The sequence below is a fragment of the Salmo trutta genome, chromosome 1 (assembly GCF_901001165.1).
Source record: "Salmo trutta chromosome 1, fSalTru1.1, whole genome shotgun sequence".
NCBI classification, from domain to species: Eukaryota; Metazoa; Chordata; class Actinopteri; order Salmoniformes; family Salmonidae; genus Salmo; species Salmo trutta.
The window spans coordinates 57696357-57715569 of NC_042957.1; the positions used below are offsets into that span (position 1 = coordinate 57696357).

The window sequence follows — 19213 nt, forward strand, 5'->3', positions numbered from 1 at the left end:
CACTAGTCCTGTGGTATGGAGAGACACTGGGTATAGTGGCCGGTTAGGACACTGTGATTGGTAGGAGGCAGTTAGAGCAAAATGCTAGCCTATTAGGTGGACAGTCTGTATTTTGTAACAGGTGATGCAAAGGAAACGTAACAGCCCACAATATGCCCAACCCTGGTTTTACTGATTGGGAGGAATATAATGAAGTGTAATGTCTCACCTTATCCCACTGTCTCTCTCGATCTAAGGTGATGATGACCATAGCTGGGTTGATCAGGTACCCTTCAGGGTTGAACGAGAAGTCATTGTGTTCCCATGTTACGTTTAACATGTGCCTGAAAACAAAGGAAATCAATCAAAGAGTTAAATACTATTACAACATTATACTAATAGTCGTTACTGTCCATTAATCCAATCTTCCAATGGTTTCATCCTATTTCTAAAGCACTACCTGCTGCTTGTTGTGCACATAGCTATCGACATGTTGTGAACTCCCTGTCATCACACACTGCGAGGCTGCTCTCTCACCTCTCCTCCCTCTCTCTCTCAGTAAGCAGAGGTGATGAAAGCATGCTGGGTAATGAACGGGCCCTCTGTCTAGTCCATGTGAAAGGCTCGTTTAATCTGGTAATCTGTGATAATCTTATTAACAGGCGGAGTGATTTATAATCAAAAGCTCATTAAAAAGAGACCTAATTAAATGAGGTGTTGAGTCTATTGACCGCCGAGGAGAGAGCGAGGCACTGCACCGTTTGAAGTGCCTCCCTTTGAATAGGGAGGTCTGTCAGAAAGAACAACATTGTACCAGGGAGGGAAATAAAAGAGTGGACAGCAGACGAAGAGTGCTATACCAGGCTTTGTCCTGCCTGCCGGACCCTCATATTACTAACTTTGGTCATTGCTATTCCACTCAGGATTTTTTGGTCTTTAAAGTGGAAAATCGTAGGGGTTGGAAACAGCAGCATGACTCAAATCAAAGGCTGAAATACAGCTGCCCAGACGGTTCTCCTTTTTCATGAAGGATTTCGATTTACAAAAAGAGAAGTTATCTTTCCCTCAGGCTAGCCACTTTCAGAAAAGGGAAAATTACTTCTGAGGAGAAAGTGATGTTTTAATACCACTGAACTGTGTCAGATTTCATATTACGATCCTGGTCCACAAAAATGTATAAAGAATACCTCCTTGTACCCTGCCTGGAAACTCTCCAATCCTCCCAGTCCAGTCTCAATGACCTTGGCTAGTGCCAAATGCTGACGCTGAATCTGTTTTCCCTACAGAAGCCGAGCCTCCCTTTGACTGATTAAAAATGTTTTAGAACCAAATAGGATTTGCTCCATGTTCCCTGGCACAGATGGCGCCAGATTGCTCTTTTGGGCTGGGCTGGGCAGGTATGACAGGCCACATCATCTCTCTGTGATGCCAGTGCTTCCAACAGTGAGGTGATGGGACAGAGGTAGGATGGATGAGTTGGCAGGCAGGGGTTAAGGGAGTGACAGGGAGAGTACCATGTTGCCCCCCACCACAACATTAAGCAGATGGAAAGCCACAGCTAAATGACTGTTGAGCAACTGTTAACTGATGTTGCCAACTCTCTCTCTCTGTTTCAAGTCAGTCCTTCTCAATCTCCTACAGTTACAGTTGAAGTTGGAAGTTTACAAACACTTAGGTTGGAGTCATTAAAACTCATTTTTCAAACACTCCACAAATTTCTTGTTAACAAACTATAGTTTTGGCAAGTCGGTTAGGACATCTACTTTGTGCATGACACAAGTAATTTTTCCAACAATTGTTTACAGACAGATTATTTCACTTATAATTCACTGTATCACAATTCCAGTGGGTCAGAAGTTTACATACACTACGTTGACTGTGCCTTTAAACAGCTTGGAAAATTCCAGAAAATGATGTCATGGCTTTAGAATCTTCTGATAGGCTAATTGACATAATTTGAGTCAATTGGAGGTGTACCTGTGGATGTATTTCAAGACCTACCTTCAAACTGAGTGCCTCTTTGCTTGACATCATGGGAAAATCTAAAGAAATCAGCCAAGACCTCAGAAAAAAATGGCAGACCTCTACAAGTCTGGTTCATCCTTGGGAGCAATTTCCAAACGCCTGAAGGTACCACATTCATCTGTACAAACAATATACGCAAGTATAAACACCATGGGACCATGCAGCCGTCATACTGCTCAGGAAGGAAATGTGTTCTGTCTCCTAGAGATGAACGTACTTTGGTGAGAAAAGTGAAAATCAATCCCAGAACAACAGCAAAGGACCTTGTGAAGATGCTGTAGGAAACAGGTACAAAAGTATCTATATCCACAGTAAAACGAGTCCTATATCGACATAACCTGAAAGGACGCTCAGCAAGGAAGAAGCCACTGCTCCATAACCACCATAAAAATGCCAGACTACGGTTTGCAACTGCACATGGTGACAAAGATCGTACTTTTTGGAGAAATGTCCTCTGGTCGGATGAAACAAATATAGAACTGATTGGCCATAATGACCATCGTCATGTTTGGAGGAAAAAGGGGGAGACTTGCAAGCCAAAGAACACCATCCCAACCGTGAAGCACGGGGGTGGCAGCATAATGTTGTGGGGGTGCTTTGCTGCAGGAGGGACTGGTGCACTTCACAAAATAGATGGCATCATGAGGCGGGACAATTATGTGGATATATTGAAGCAACATCTCAAGACATCAGTCAGGAACTTAAAGCTTGGTCGCAAATGGGTCTTCCAAATGGACAATGACCCCAAGCATACTTCCAAAGTTGTGTCAAAATGGCTTAAGGACAACAAAGTCAAGGTATTGGAGTGGCCATCACAAAGCCCTGACCTCAACCCTATAGATAATGTGTGGGCAGAACTGAAAAAGCATGTGTGAGCAAGGAGGCCTACAAACCTGACTCAGTTACACCAGCTCTGTCAGGAGGAATGGGCCAAAATTCACCCAATTTATTGTGGGAAGCTTGTGGAAGGCTACCCGAAATGTTTGACCCAAGTTAAACAATTCTAAGGCAAATGCTACCAAATACTAATTGAGTGTATGTAAACTTCTGACTCACTAGGAATGTGATGAAAGAAATAAAAGCTGAAATAAATCCTTCTTCACATTCTTAAAATAAAGTGGTGACCTAAGACAGGGAATTTTTTACTAGGATTAAATGTCAGTAATTGTGAAAAACTGAGTTTAAATGTATTTGGCTAAGTTGTATGTGAACTTCTGACTTCAACTGTATCACTTAATCTCTCCATTCTCTTATTGCAATGAACAATCTACAACATACAGTATGTCAGTATGCCTCCCTTCCATCCCCCCACCTCCACTCACCTGAACAGTGTATCATTAGAAGATGCCCTAACCGGGCTGTGGCAGTCGTTGTGGCCCTCGGGGATGAAGCCCCTCTGTTTGCGGAAGCTCTGCACCCCTTTGACCACGATGGCCACCCCATCGCGCACCCTCTTCCTCAAGCTCATCCGCCAGCGGTCGGTGATGATGCTGATGAGGCCCACAGGGAAGCTGTTTGGTGGGGGCATATCTGGGTTCCCCACGGCAAGGCTGGGGAGGATCCAGATGTAGCCAGGCCCCAGCAGGCCGGCCTCTCCGGCCATACTGAACAGGTACTGGGCCTCCTCGTGGGAGCAGTATACCAGCAGTACCTGGGCGTCGATCTGCTGCAGCAGGCGCCGTGCCCGGATGTCGTTCATGCCGTCGGCAGACATGTCGAAGGTCAGCACGTCCTGCAGTTCCCACATGAAGTAGCTGGTGTCAGTGAAGGTCTTGACATAGTCCACGTAGACCTCGTAGCCCGGGTACAGGCTGGTGATGACCACGAAGCTGTCCCAGTTATACTCCTCCATCACCTTGAACATGCCGTTTATCTGTTGCTCGATGGAGGAGCCCAGCTGGAGGAACGTGGAGCCGTCGCCCTGCAGAGAGACAGACAGCAGAGTGAGCACAGATAACAGCCCTTAATGGATAGTTAATTTAAGCTCAATCAATTTGCTAAATTTATCTAACAAGCACAATTAAAACCTTCTAATGACCTAATGCAGTGACTTTCTTAATAGCCTGCTTAGTGGGAATTATATGATTGTGTTTTATGTAATTCAGCCAGTCATATGTAAAAAAGAAAATAATAATCAAGAAATGACAGTAGAATCCTGAGGGTAGCTTGACAGTGTGTCTGTGTGCTCCGTCCAGTTCGTCCAGCTCCTGACCACCAGCCAGCCCACCCAGAAGTGGTGTGAAGTCTCCGGGCTGAGAGGCAGTACTCTACAGTAAGTGATTCTGTTTGGTGTTGCTTTCCCTGTAGCCCAGGCACCATTCATCACTTTAACCCATGTGTCTCCCACTTGCCACAGCAACATTGGCCCTCATACATACTTGGCACTATCACTGAGCCCACTGTCACTGAGCCCAGCCCCTGTTTTCTCTTTTTATCTCTGACTTTTCTCAAGATGTCTCTCCTCTTTGACCTTGGAGAGAGGAGTATGAAAATGCTGTGTTGTGTTAACTAAAGTGATCCAGGAATTTTGAGGAAGATCAGAGCTGTTTCTTGTCTGTGTGTGTTTGTAAGAGCGTTTGTCTTGTTTTATGTTCAGGGAACAGAATAATATATGTTTTTTCCATCAATCTTGTTGGAATATTCATATCAGTAATGGTCTTGGCATAAACATGTTTCTGCAACCTGAGAAGGCTATGGGCTGACACAGGGCAGGGTTTTATTTTTGTGTTTCTTACTAGAAAATAACAGAATCCATCATTGTTTTTAAAACTGCTTATGACCCATACAGTACATTTTCGGGTTGGATGCCATTGATATGTCTTGACTCTAAGAGAAGTTAATGATTGTTTATTGGTTTTGAATTAAGCACGCTGCTCATAGAAATCATTGCACCATAATTGCTTTGTAAAACAATTAGCATCGTAAATCATTTGCAACCCCAGTGAATTGTAATGATTAACAAAGTGTAATAAAAAGTTACATCAATTACAGAGATTTTACTGTTTCACTGGTTGCATATCTGGGTTGATCATTAAGACTTTCGCTTTTTAAATTACTTTGCATAAACGGCAACTTTATAATAAATAAAAAGCGTATAATTTTCTTTATCACCCCAAATAAATCTATAAAGTAGATTTGATGATAAAAAAAATTACTTTTGCCCCTCCTAAGTGTGAATGGTTTTGGTGAGGCTCAGTTTCTTGATATTATGCCATTTACACATACAGTTCCTTCAGAATGTGTTCACATCGTTTTACTTTTTCCACATTTTGTTGTGTTTGAGCTTGAATTTAAAATGGATTAAATTTAGTTTTTTTGGTCACTGATCTATACACAATACCCCATAATGTCAAAGTGGAATTATGTTTTTTGAAATGTTTACAAATTAATAAAAAATGAAGTTGAAATGTCTTGAGACAATTATTCAACCCCTTTGTTATGGCAAGCCTAAATAAATTCAGGAGTAAAAATGTGCTTAACAAGTCACATAATAAGTTTCATGGATTCACTTTGTGTTCAATAATGGTGTTTAACATGACTTTGAATGACTTTCTGTACCCCACACATACAATTATCTTTAAGGTTCCTCAGCCGAGCAGTGAATTTCAAACACAGATTCAACCACAAAGACCAGGGAGGTTTTCCAATGCCTCGCAAAGAAGGGCACCTATTGGTAAGTGGGTAAAAGGAGGGGTAGTGCGTATGGCCCAGTACATCAATGGGGCAAAGCTGCCTGCCATCCTGGACCTCTACAACAGGCGGTGTCAGAGGAAGGCCCTAAAAATTGTCAAAGACCCCAGCCACCCCAGTCATAGACTGTTCTCTCTACTACCGCATGGCAAGCGGTACCGGAGGGCCAAGTCTAGGACAAAAAGGCTTCTCAACAGTTTTTACCCCCAAGCCATAAGACTGCTGAACAGGTAACCAAATGGTTACCCAGACTATTTGCATTGTGTGCCCCCCCCAACCTCTCTTTTACGCTGCTGCTACTCTTTGTTTATCATATATGCATAGTCACTTTAACCATACCTACATGTACCTCAATAAGCCTGACTAACCGGTGTCTGTATATAGCCTTGCTACAGTTATTTTCAAATGTGTTTTTACTGTTGTTTTTTTTCTTTACTTACCTACACACACACACACACACACACACACACACACACACACACACACACACACACACACACACACACACACACACACACACATACCTTTTTTTCGCACTATTGTTAGAGCCTGTAAGTAAGCATTTCACTGTAAGGTCTACACCTGTTGTGCGCACGTGACAAGTAACTTTGATTTGATTTGAGGAGGAGGATTATTAAAGATACTGTTTGAAGAGATAGGGTTTCAGAGTTTTTGGAAGATGGGCAGGGACTCAGGGGGAAGCAGATTCCACCATTGGGGTGCCAGGACAGAGAAGAACTTGGACTGGGCAGGGGTGGGGTGGGGTGGGTGGGCCAAGAGACCTGAGGTGGCAGAACGGAGTGCTCGGGTTGGGGTGTAGGGTTTGAGCATAGCCTGAAGGTAGGGAGTTGCAGTTCCCCTTGGTAAGCACCATGGTCTTGTAGTGGATGAGAGCTTCAACTGGAAGCCAGTGTAGTGTGCGGAGGAGCGGGGGGACATGAGAGAACTTGGGAAGGTTGAAAACCAGGCGGGCTGCAGCGTTTTGGATAAGTTGCAGGGGTTTGATGGCACAAGCGGGAAGCCCAGCCACAGAGAGTTGCCATGTGCCTGGATTAGGACCTGCAGCGCTTCCTGCGTGAGGTAGGGTCGTACTCTATGGATGTTGTAGACCTGCAGGAGTGAGTCGCTGCTTTGATGTTTGCAGAGAACGACAGGGTGTTGTCCAGGGTCACGCCAAGGTTCGTTGCGCTCTGGGAGGGCAACACTAGAGTTGTCAACCGTGATGGAGAGGTCTTCCCCGGAAGGAAGAGCAGCTCCGTCTTGTCGAGGTTAAGCTTGAGGTGGTGAGCCGACTTCCAAGTTCAGATATTTGCCAGGCACGCAGAGATGCGTGTCGCCACCTGGGTGTCAGAAGGGGGAAGGAGAAAAGTAGTTGAGTGTCGTCTGCATAGCAATGATAGGAGAGACCATGTGAGGATATGATGGAGCCGAGTGACTTGCTGTATAGAGAGAAGAGGAGAGGGCCTAGAACCGAGCCCTGGGGGACACCAGTAGTGAGAGTAAGTTGTGCAGACAGATCCTCTCCACGTCACCTGGTAGGAGCAGCCTGCCAGGAAGGATGCAATCCAAGAATATGCAGAGCTTGAGACGCCCAGCCCTGAGAGGGTGGAGAGGAGGATCTGATGGTTCACGGTGTCAAAGACAGAACAGAACAGAGGGGACAGAGTCAGCTTTGGCAGTGCGGAGAGTCTCCGTGACACAGAGAAGAGCAGTCTCGGTTGAGTGATCCGTCTTGAAGCCTGACTGGTTAGGGTCTAGAAGATTATTTTGATAGAGATAACGAGAAAGTTGATCAGAGACAGCACTCTCAAGTGTTTTGGAAAGAAAAGAAGGAAGGAAAGAAAAACATTTACAGAGTTTAATGCCTGTGATAGGAGAAAACCTTCAGTATTAGTAATTTTAGTTACTCCACATTACTAACCTAATTGACAGAGTGAAAAAAAGTACGTCTTTACCGAATAAAAATATTCCAAAACATGCATCTTGTTTGCAACAAGGCACTAAAATAATACTTCAAGAAAGTGTGGCAAAGCAATTAACTTTTGTCCTGAATACAAAGTGTTATGTTTGGGGCAAATCCAATATAACACATTACTGAGTACCACTCTCCATATTTTCAAGCATAGTGGTGGCTGCATCATGTTATGGGTATGCTTGAAATAGTTTCAGGATAAAAAAGAAGCTGAATGGAGCTAAGCACAGGCAAAATCCTAGAGGAAGACATGGTGCAGTCTGCTTTCCACCAGACACTGGGAGATTAATTCACCTTTCAGCAGGACAATAACCTTACACATAAGGCCAAAAATACACTGGAGTTGCTAACCAAGACGGCAGTGAATGTTCCTGAGTGGCCGAGTTACAGTTTTGACTTAAATCTACTTGAACATTTATGACAAGACCTGAAAATGGTTGTCTAGCAATGATCAACCATCAACTTGACAGAGCTTGAAGAATTTTTTTAAGAATAATGCAAAATGTTGCCCAATCCAGGTGTGGAACACTTTTAGAGACTTACCCAGAAAGACTCACAGCTGTAATCGCTGTCAAAGGTGATTCTAACATACTTATCTAATCAAGATATATATATATTTTTGTTTAGTTTTTTGTGAAGATTGTTGACAAAAAAATTACAGTTAAATCCATTTTAATCCCACTTTGTAACACCACAAAATATGGAAAAAAGTCAAGAGGTGTGAATACTTTCTGAAGGCACCGTATGCCATTTTTCCTTGATGCTATCAGAACAGTACCCAGAAGTCACTGCTTCACTCAAGCTGGACCTTCCCTGTCCCTTTCCTTCTCTAGGGGACTGTGCTCTGTCTCTGTCATGGTCATCAAGCTTGCTGAGGTTTGGGGTTACAGAAAGCCAGGTATCCAGAGACCAGGACTACTCTGTTCTCTTGTTCTGCTGTTTCATTCTGTCTCCTTGTTGTCCTTCAGAGAAGTCTAAAGTAGGTTAGAACCATCTGTGTGTCTCCAGATGTCAGACATCATACTGGTCTATTCCTCTGAGTGTCTCCACTGACCGTTCTTATTGCTCTGAATATCACATCCTCTCTGTTTCTATTTCAATTAGTAACATTGAACATTTAGCAATTTGTGTTCTACCCTTTTCCATATACAAAATACCTCCTCCTATATTACCTTGGAGGTACTGTAGATGTGATACAGTAGAAGGGACAATAAAACATCTTGCAACATTAGCTTAGCAAGAGCAAGGGTGTTATGCAGGTTAGTAAAGGAGCAGGTTGCGAATATGACATAAATCTACAAATGTTCTAACTCCTCTCAGTGTCCCGCAGCAAATCTGTTTAAGTTACTGCCTTCTTTCTGTGCGTGTGGCAGAGTGTAAAATCAATTTGCTCCAGGGCATGTGTGTGTGTTTGTGTGTGTATGTGCCTGTGTGTAGTATGTGTACACGATCACACTGTGACTCTCAGCCAAAAACACCCTAAGGTTCTATCTAGAGAAGTGTGGTAGCAACCACTCAATTACAACTGTACTGTAGTCCAAATGAGCCCTGAGCATGGACAGCAATAGGCTCAGCTACAGCCATACCCAGCATGCTAAAGCTCTTTTTATTTATTTAACTAGGCAAGTCAGTTAAGAACAAATTCTTATTTACAATGACAGCCTACCCCGGACAACGCTGGGCCAATTGTGCACCGCCCTATGGGACTCCCAATCACAGCCAGTTGTGATACAGCCTGGAATCGAACCAGGGTCTGTAGTGAAACCTCTAGCACTGATATACAGTGCCTTAGACTGCTGCACCACTCAGGAGCTCTTAACCATGATGCATCAGGACACAACCCATATCTGATGATACATTCTGTTGGACATGGACAATACTGTCCGAATCACATGGCTTGGGGGGATTTAAGAGAATCTGGTTGGAAACAGGTGTCCATTACCAATACTACGTTCTCCTATAGGTGTAGGGCCAGATGTTTGTTTCTTTATGTTGATGGTGATTAGTATATGGTGTTGTTGTTTCCATGAAAGGGTTGTGACTATAGACTGACGTCCCATTGTGCCTCTGTACTGTAAGTGTGTACATTTCAGAAAGAAGATTAAAAGGCATCTAGTTAACAGCTTAGCTTCCACTGGCACTGTGAGAGTTTAGGACTGCAAGGTTCTATCTGCAAAAAAATATGATTCTGAGATAACTGGCTTTAAAGTTCCATCCCGTTATTGGTTTGAATGGTGCCAGCAATTTTTGTATAGTATTCTTTTGAACTGAACACCATGAATTGGGGTATTTAGAGTACTATCTGCAGAAATGCAGATAGAACCTTAGTCCCAAGCTGTGGAGTCTGGTCAGTGGTCAGTTTAACAAGAATGATATGTCTTCTGTAATCTGCTTACAAACAACAAGATAGAGTGATGTGTCTTTATATACTGTAACAAAAACACATATCTCATGTCTTCTCTCTAATTTTATGTTTTATATTAGCCAAATGGCTCTTTGCTTGAGTGCTTTGTGGGTAACAGACTAGCAGCTGAATGCTTTTCAAATGGGTTGAATCGGGGTCAGATGAGAGATTAAAGCCATATATATCACGGCACAGATACTTTTATAGGACCCCTGGTCAGTGGTCAAGAACCCCAATACAACAGATTTTCTTTTCAGAATACAATGCTCTCTACACACAAAGTTTAGGCTACTGATTTTTCTTTTTAATCTGGACCAATGGTGGGCATTTGAAGGACTCTCACAGAAACAAAGAGCGGTCGCTAATTATTGATGGAGATGGAATGATTTTTTTAAAAACTAAGGAAAAGAATTGAGGCTTTCAATAAAACACAAAGTTGCAACTGCAAGGACACCTGAAATTGTGGTCCTAGGGGCTTGAGAGATTAGAGCAGGGGTCTGTACTGTGTTGTAAATGATTCAGAAGTTGCTAAATAAATCTGAGGGAGGGAGGGAGGGAGGCCGGCAGCGAGTAGCCCTTCCAGAAGGGCCGGTGGAGAGAAGAAGGCCGACGTGCTCTCCCTTGTTCTCTCTCTAGTTCTCTCTTTCTCTATTCTTCCTCCCTTAGTGCAAGAGCAGCACATGGCAACCTGCTCTCTTTCTCGCTCTGTCTCTTTCTCTGTCTCTCTCTCTCTCCCCCTCCCCCCTCTCTCTCTCTCCGATGTTGAGTAACTTCTGGACATGGATCTTTGCTGCGGCATATGTCCGCCTGCAACTCCCAGCGTGATGTGCCCTGGCACTGTCGTCATGTGCTCGTCCTATGTGCTGACGTCACAGGGACCCTGCGCAGGGCCAAGGAACAGACGTGCACCGCCGTAGTCATTTGTCCTTCCTCACAACGATAGAGGAGATCCAAATGCAGTAACACATAGCACTGAATTACAATCATATTGTAATTTTGAGTGTTATTATATCAATTTTGAATGCATTTATATTACATTGTAACACTAAAGTGAGCACAAATTCATTAGTCTGTCTGAATTGTATTGTACTCTGCAATTCTCGTTCTAAATGATCTATTATTATGCGCTATAAACAATGTTTATTATATGCCTTTGACTTGCAGAAAACCAGGACAAACATATATTAGGTGATTTTTTAATGTATTCATGCATCCCTACTGAGATTGCAGATTCCCATACAGTTCCTCTGAATACCATCCCAGCCTATTTAGCCCTGTCTAGACAGTTCATACTGTATCTGTGTCACTGGCCCCAGGATGCAAAGCAACGAGGTAGAGAGGGACACAAGTAGGTTTAGGATGTGAAGAAAGGAAGGGAGAAAAAGGTTTCTCTACTTTAGGGATGGGCCTCAGGCTCCCCTTCCTGCTTTGAGAAACGAGGTCTGCTGCTGCTGCTGCTCACCCTGCTTCCCAACACCTCTCCAGACAACTGAAACAAAGAGACTCTGGACCCAATCCTAACTTAAGATACATTTAAACGTATGCATAAATTATGCGTTAATGTCAATGGGAGATTTAAGATGTAATAAAAAAATTGGGTTACATCCATAAATCTCAAGTTAGGATGCGGTCCCCAATTATAGAAGGTGTGTGAAGCGAGACGGCTGGACAGACACAGTCTGAAGGTTGTCTTGTCTATCTGGGACTACTACGTCTCCGTCTATTGGGCTTTGCTGCAAGTGTGTTGTGGTTAAACATTTCATACATGACTGTACCCTGTTATTCCCCTTGTGAATCATGTTAAACATGGCTTAGTCATGTAATATAGTACATATCAAATCACAATTTGGGTTCCGTTGTTTGTATCACAGGAGGTTGGTGACACCTTCTTTGGGGAGGATGGGCTTGTGGTAATGGCTGGAGCGTAATGGGTGGAATGGTATCAAATACAATAAACACATGGTTTCCTGTCACGCCTGCCCCCGCTCCCCCTCTCTGGAGCTCAAGGGTGCCAGGCGGCCCATCATTACGCACACCTGTCACCATCATTACATGCATCTGCGCAATATTGGACTCACCCGGACTCCATTACTTTGTTGATTGTCCCTCTAAATCTGTCTGCTCCTCAGTTTGTTCCCTGTGTCAGCATTGATGTCGTTACGTTTTCCCCTGTCAAGACGCTGTCCTTGTTTGTTTCTTGTCTATTATCCATTACATTTTCACTCCCTGTACTTGATTCTCGTCTCCCAGGGTCGGTCCTGACAGTTTCCATGTGTATGATGCCATTCCATTTGCTCCGTTCCAGACATTATTATGAGCCGTCCTCCCCTCAGCAGCATCCACTGGTTTGTAAGTACATTTCCCCGGTATGCATGTGATTCTGTGTTTTGTCCTACATATGTAGGATCTTAATTTGATCACCCTGTTGGTGCAGGAAATGTCCTGTATAGCAGGAAATGCAAACGTGTAGTGTATTCAATGTTTAAAAATGCTTCTAAAGTTTGTAATTACCACTTAAAAATGTCAGACTTGATTTGCCCTAACAAAAAATGTATCAACCCCTACAAAAATGTCCATTAATTATAATACACAAAATAAGAATAATTTCCTGTTGCTGCAGGATTATTTTCCAGCTGTGAGAAATTGGTCAAATGATGATCCTACAAATGTATTTCATCCTGAGAAGGAAGAGGATGATAAGGCTGAAGCATCTCTACCGCCATGTCGTACATAGCAGCCACCAGTCACCCCTGGTTGTAAATCCCCAGTGGGAATGCACCAAAGCCCCCCTTGCATTTTAACATTCCAGGCATGTGTGTTAGCCATGATTGATTGGCAATAGTGAAGCAGATTTTACTTAAATTCCATCAGAAGGTGATATATGGCTGCATGCCTCACAGCTAGATTAGAATCCTCTATTAAGGAAGTTCTCTCTCAGTTCAACGACTGCAGACAGACAACAGACAGACAACAGACAAGCACATTCAGTTGGGTTTGTCTGAATTTGTCCTATACTTCTTGTAAAACCCTGTTTGTCCTCACCCATATACATTCCATTGATTGGATTCTTTGTGTCTGCCAGGCTACTGATTATCCAATGATTGTTTTAACTTTTTCTAATTGCGAGAAAAAAAGGGAATAATAGGTTTCTAATGGGTTATTGTAATTTAGCTAATCAACATGCTAATTGAGCAAAATCTCCTCAGGATAGGAATCTGTTCTCTGTTAATTTTCGCCTTCCTCTTCGTGCAAGATCAAACTCCATGCTTTCTCAGAGACAACATTTTAAGTGATTGAGTTGGCTTGTCGACCACCTTGGTGTAACGAGTGTCGTGTGTGGAGGACCAAGACGCAACAGGAAAATGTATACTCATCTTTTTAATTATTGAAGAAGGTGAAACAAAAAAACACGTATACAATATGAAAACGACACTGACAGTTCCGTCAGGTGAAAAACACAAAACAACTACCCACAAAGGGACAGGTGAAAACAATCTCCCTAAGTATGACTCTCAATCAGAAACAACGATGTACAGCTGTTCCTGATTGAGAGCCACACCAGGCCAACAAAGAAATACACAACCTAGAATACCAAAGCAAGAACATACACCAAAAACTCCGGAACACATAAATACAACACCCCTCTACATACACATAACCCCCGAACCACATAAAACAAATACCCCCTGCCATGTCCTGACCAAACTACAATAACAAATAACCCCTATTACTGGTCAGGATGTGACACTTGGACGGCGTCCCACTAATCAATCAATGGTGAGCAATCGCTCAGCCTCATTGAAAAGCTAATTTAAAGGTATCTTAAAGGTTCACATAAATGGCTACATCTGTGGTGACATTTAAGTGCCATCACATTTTAAATGAAGTCATGAATATTCATTTCTAGTGCGTAAGCACACAAACACATTTTGTGAGCGTTAATTTCCATATTCTGTAAATTAACTCACGTTTCCATAGGATTGTATCTTTGAACATTTATATCACTCTGTTTGGTACTGGCACACATCGTGTAAGTAGAATATAGACCAGCCCAAGCCTGGATTTGAGTCCATGGTTCCACCAACAGTTAGTTAATTCTATGTAACACTAATTGTTCCAGTGCAGACAGTTTAGTTGACTTAAGCCATAGGAAGGATGACATCACTACACAAGGCTGCACTAGCTGCAAACTAACTCTGTTTCCTGTGGAAAGGTACCATTTATGTTCAGGCTCAGGGACACGAAACAGACGTGCTGATGAACATCACATCCCGTCATACTTGTCTCCACCTGCTCTGGCAGAGGCTGTTGATGGCCTTGGTTTTTATGAAGATAGAGCTCTTCTAATCAGTCTGAGCCCGTGAGTGCCACCATGCTGTGGGCAAGGCTCTATGCCAGCCTCTAATGAGGTCTGTGCCACTTCAGTTTCTCTCTCTGCCATCAACTCTGGATCCAACAACATTAAGTGTTCTCTGCTCTGCTCTGTGTTTTGTATCGTACTATTGTTATTACATTGTTATTGAATGATCTAACGTTCGTATAACTGATTATAAGCCAAGTCCCATGGTCCATTTGTCATTACGAACTAGCCTTCACAGTATTGTACATACAGTTGAAGTCGGAAGTTTACATACACCTTAGTCAAATACATTTACATTTCATAATTCCTGACATTTATTCATAGCAACAATTCCGTCTTAGGTCAGTTAGGATCACCACTTTATTTTAAGAATGTGAAATGTCAGAATAATAGTAGAGAGAATGATTTATTTCAGCTTTTATTTATTTCATCACATTCCCAGTGGGTCAGAAGTTTACATACACTCAATTAGTATTTGGTAGCATTGCCTTTAAATTGTTTAACTTGGGTCAAACATTTCGGGTAGCCTTCCACAAGCTTCCCACAATAAATTGGGTGAATTTTGTCCCATTCCTCCTGACAGAGCTGGTGTAGAGCTGGTTTGTAGGCCTCCTTGCTCGCACACACTTTTTCAGTTCTGCCCACAAATTGTCTATAGGATTGAGGTCGGGGCTTTGTGATGGCCACTCCAATACCTTGACTTTGTTGTACTTAAGCCATTTTGCCACAACTTTGGAAGTATGCTTGGGGTCATTGTCCATTTGGAAGACCCATTTGCGACCAAGCTTTAACTTCCTGACTGATGTCTTGAGATGTCGCTTCAATAAATCCACCAGATTTTCCAAACCGTAGTCTGGCATTTTTTATGGAGGTTTTGGAGCAGTGGCTTCTTCCTTGCTGAGCGTCCTTTCAGGTTATGTCGATATAGGACTCGTTTTGCTGTGGATATAGATACTTTTGTACCTGTTTCCTCCAGCATCTTCACAAGGTCCTTTGCTGTTGTTCTGGGATTGATTTGCACTTTTCGCACCAAAGTACGTTCATCTCTAGGAGACAGAACACGTCTCCTTCCTGAGCGGTATGACGGCTGCATGGTCCCATGGTGTTTATACTTGTGTACTATTGTTTGTACAGATGAACATGGTACCTGCAGGCGTTTGGAAATTGCTCCCAAGGATGAACCAGACTTGTGGAGGTCTTGGCTGATTTCTTTAGATTTTCCCATGATGTCAAGCAAAGAGGCACTGAGTTTGAAGGTAGGCCTTGAAATACATCCACAGGTACACCTCCAATTGACTCAAATTATGTCAATTAGCCTATCAGAAGCTTCTAAAGCCATGACATAATTTTCTGGAATTTTCCAAGCTGTTTAAAGGCACAGTCAACTTAGTGTATGTAAACTTCTGACCCACTGGAATTGTGATACAGTGAATTATAAGTGAAATAATCTGTCTGTAAACAATTGTTGGAAAAATTACTTGTGTCATGCACAAAGTAGATGTCCTAACCGACTTGCCAAAACTATAGTTTGTTAACAAGAAATTTGTGGAGTGGTTGAAAAACTATTTTTAATGACTCCAACCTAAGTGTATGTAAACTTCTGACTTCAACTGTAGTACACATAGTAATTACCACACACTATCAATTAAACTGCTGCCAACCTTTAGATAATTGCATTTTTCCTATTTTATTTATGTTGGATTTTATCATGAATGATTAGCTGTTGTGTTCCCCAACTTGGCGTAATTAAATGTGTAAATTACCTAGTGGAGGTATTAGCTAGCCTGTGACACTGCCTTTATTGCCCATAAGAAGCAATGCCCATGCCCTGATTGCCCAACATGTTTCCTTGACTTAATGTGGCTATTTGACAAGGGAGCAGTCCAGTAATGTGTGGACTGGAATAAGGAAATTCCAATTACAACGACAGCTGTTGGGAGACGAAGTTGCTGGATGTAACAAAGCACAGTGTCTAATACACCAGCCAGTCTGTTGGGCCCTATATTGATTACTGTTTTGTTGATGGACCCCGGGTTACTTCTAACAAATACACTTTCCCTCTCAATCATCTCGGCCACACACAAAGTAAAGATTGAATCAATGAATCCATTTTTTGTTTAGAAAAAAGTATTTAAATTCAATTGAGTTGGAATGCATCCATTTTAACCAGCTCTCTATTGAACTGCAACCCCCTGAGGATCTGTATGAATGTGAATGCATAATCAAGGTACTGCGAGTCCATGGCCCTGGTCGTCTCCTGTTGTGGAGGAACACGTTTCTCACGTTTATTATGAAAATCTCACAAACATGAGGGAGAGAAAATCCTATTTGAGCTGTGGATTAACTGATGGAAATCGAGGGTGGCGGGCAGACCTCATATTTTCCGTTACTCAGTTCCCTGTGTGCCGCATACTCAAACAGACAGTTACCGGAGCTGAAATTCCTAGAATTGATTAGACATTACAATGCAGCAGTATTCTCTTCTTGCTCTGACCGGCCGAGGTCAGCCAGCCTGCTTTATCACCCTCCATTTTCCCCCGCTGAATAAACTCTTTGTTTATGGTCGGTGGATTGGCGAGCTATGCCCCAGCAGTCCTCTGTATCCTCAGCCTACATCAATTTGCATAGAACCAATAAAGATGTGATGCTCATAACGTGCATTCTCTGTCCCTGTGAGTGGTATTGTGATGCTCATAATCTACATTCTCTGTCTCTGTGAGTGGTATTGTGATGCTCATAATCTACATTCTCTGTCTCTGTGAGTAGTATTATGATGCTGATAACGTGCATTCTCTGTCTCTGTGAGTAGTATTGTGATGCTCATAATCTTCATTCTCTGTCTCTGTGAGTAGTATTGTGATGCTCATAATCTGCATTCTCTGTCTCTGTGAGTAGTATTGTGATGCTCATAATCTGCATTCTCTGTCTCTGTGAGTAGTATTGTGATGCTCATAATGTGCATTCTCTGTCTCTGTGAGTAGTATTGTGATGCTCATAATCTGCATTCTCTGTCTCTGTGAGTGGTATTGTGATGCTCATAATCTGCATTCTCTGTCTCTGTGAGTAGTATGTGATTCTCTGCAAAACGCAGAGCTGTGTTTGTCCTATGGGAAGATTGATGGTGATATAGTTAGAGAATACAGCCATTTCAGTCTAATTAAAGTTTCTCTCTGTGGCTGAGCCCTTTGTGTAACACTCTGGGAGAGGGATCATTGCTCCTAAACCTATGAGGCTTTACTCTAAAAGCAATTTAACGGCAGTCTAATCTGTATCACAAACATCCCTCTGACAATTTACTGGTGCCAAACTCCAGTGCATGATGCCGGGTAATACAACATTTCAAATCATTGCATAACTCTATTGACATGAGGGGTCCAACTGTAAACTGTAAATGTGTTACCAGCGAATACAAATAGATTTCTCTAGTTTAACATCTTTGTGTCTGGTGGGACCAGAAGTTTAAAAATAGAACAAGGATGAAGTGGCAGAGGCTAACAGGTTTTGATTTTGACCATCATATTTTAATGAGTGTACTAGATGCAGTATTTGGACCTCTGCTTCCTGGTTTAACACCGTATCTTGTTGTTTCAGTCTTTCTGGCCTAGAACCGCCAGATACAAAAAAACAACAGTGTCTGTATGGGCAGCGTTAACATTCAGTAAGTTTATAATCATGTGCTGTAAGTCACCTGGAAATGGCAATGTGTGTCTGCTAATGTTCATTATGACTGATAATCACCAGACTAATGACTGTTGGCCAGTGTGTGTGTGTGGTAGAGCGCTTTCAAGATCTGAGTGCTTTGCTCACCTTGGGGGACCTGTGTTGTTGATATTGTTGTTTTGGTTTTATTATTTGTGCTGTGAGTTGTGCCAGGGGTCTTTACCGGTTCTTTATTTCCCGGTCACTACAATATAAAGGGTTTAAAACCTCTGATGTAATATGACTGTGTAGTCATAAACCACACATCAGTTAAGCTGCTACGTCCTACAGCAGTTTGGGGAAACAAATAATGTGGCCTTCAAGGTTATTTCAAAAATAAAAAGAAGATGAACTTAAGCATGTTCCTCAGGCAGCCTAGACACTAGGAGCCAAGTGTCCCCCAGCCCAATCCTGGTCACTGACCTTGTGTGGCAGGACCATGGCGGAGCCCCCGCTGATGCCCACGATGGGCACTGCCGTCTGCAGGGCAATGAAGTCCAGGATCTGTGCCACGGCTTCCGAGCCGATGTTGTCTTCAAACACCACACCATGTACGCGGTTGGCCGCCAGTGTGTCACAGATGCGTGTGAGCAGGGCCCGAGGGTTGGTGTTGTTTACCAGCACTGTGATGGGATTCACCTCCAAGGGCAGGTCCATGAAGTTCTCCCTGCTGAGACGCCCCTTGATCTCCTGCTGGTAGGCCGAGCCACTGAACACCACCGCCACGTTGACTGCTGGCAAGGGCGTTGCGAAAGGCCGACCTTGGCACCAGGGGGCAGTGCAGAGCAGCAACAGCAGCAGCGGCCACCACCACGGGGAGTCACTCAAGCGGCCTAAACGAACGCCCATCTCAGTCACCTACTGCCTGAGAGAGGGGACGAGGGTGGGGATGAGAGGAGGAGAGAAGAGAGATGAGTAAAGACATTTGTATTAGATACATGGGACCGTTTAGTGTAATTTGTGCAATGTTGTGATAATGCTTAGTAATCCCTCCAGGCAAGCTTACCAAACCAACTGCCTGTAGTTTAGAGACATTCTAGCTTCATCTGTGAGTCATGTGCTTCATGTGCAGGTGTGTCTCTAT

General features: G+C 43.0%; 1 protein-coding gene across 3 annotated transcripts in view; it reads right to left on the minus strand.

Moving 5' to 3' along the window:
* The window catches only part of LOC115202479 (glutamate receptor ionotropic, NMDA 2C), a 73995-nt gene that overhangs the window by 25570 nt on the left and 29212 nt on the right, over positions 1 to 19213 (minus strand). For all 3 annotated transcript variants that reach the window (XM_029766643.1, XM_029766650.1, XM_029766634.1), the window contains 3 exons: positions 18553 to 18994; positions 3327 to 3925; positions 209 to 323 (listed from right to left, as the gene is read on the minus strand). In XM_029766643.1, coding sequence (XP_029622503.1) covers positions 209 to 323; positions 3327 to 3925; positions 18553 to 18978 — 1140 coding nt within the window. In that variant the 5' untranslated portion in view covers positions 18979 to 18994. The remainder of the gene's footprint in view (positions 1 to 208; positions 324 to 3326; positions 3926 to 18552; positions 18995 to 19213) is intronic.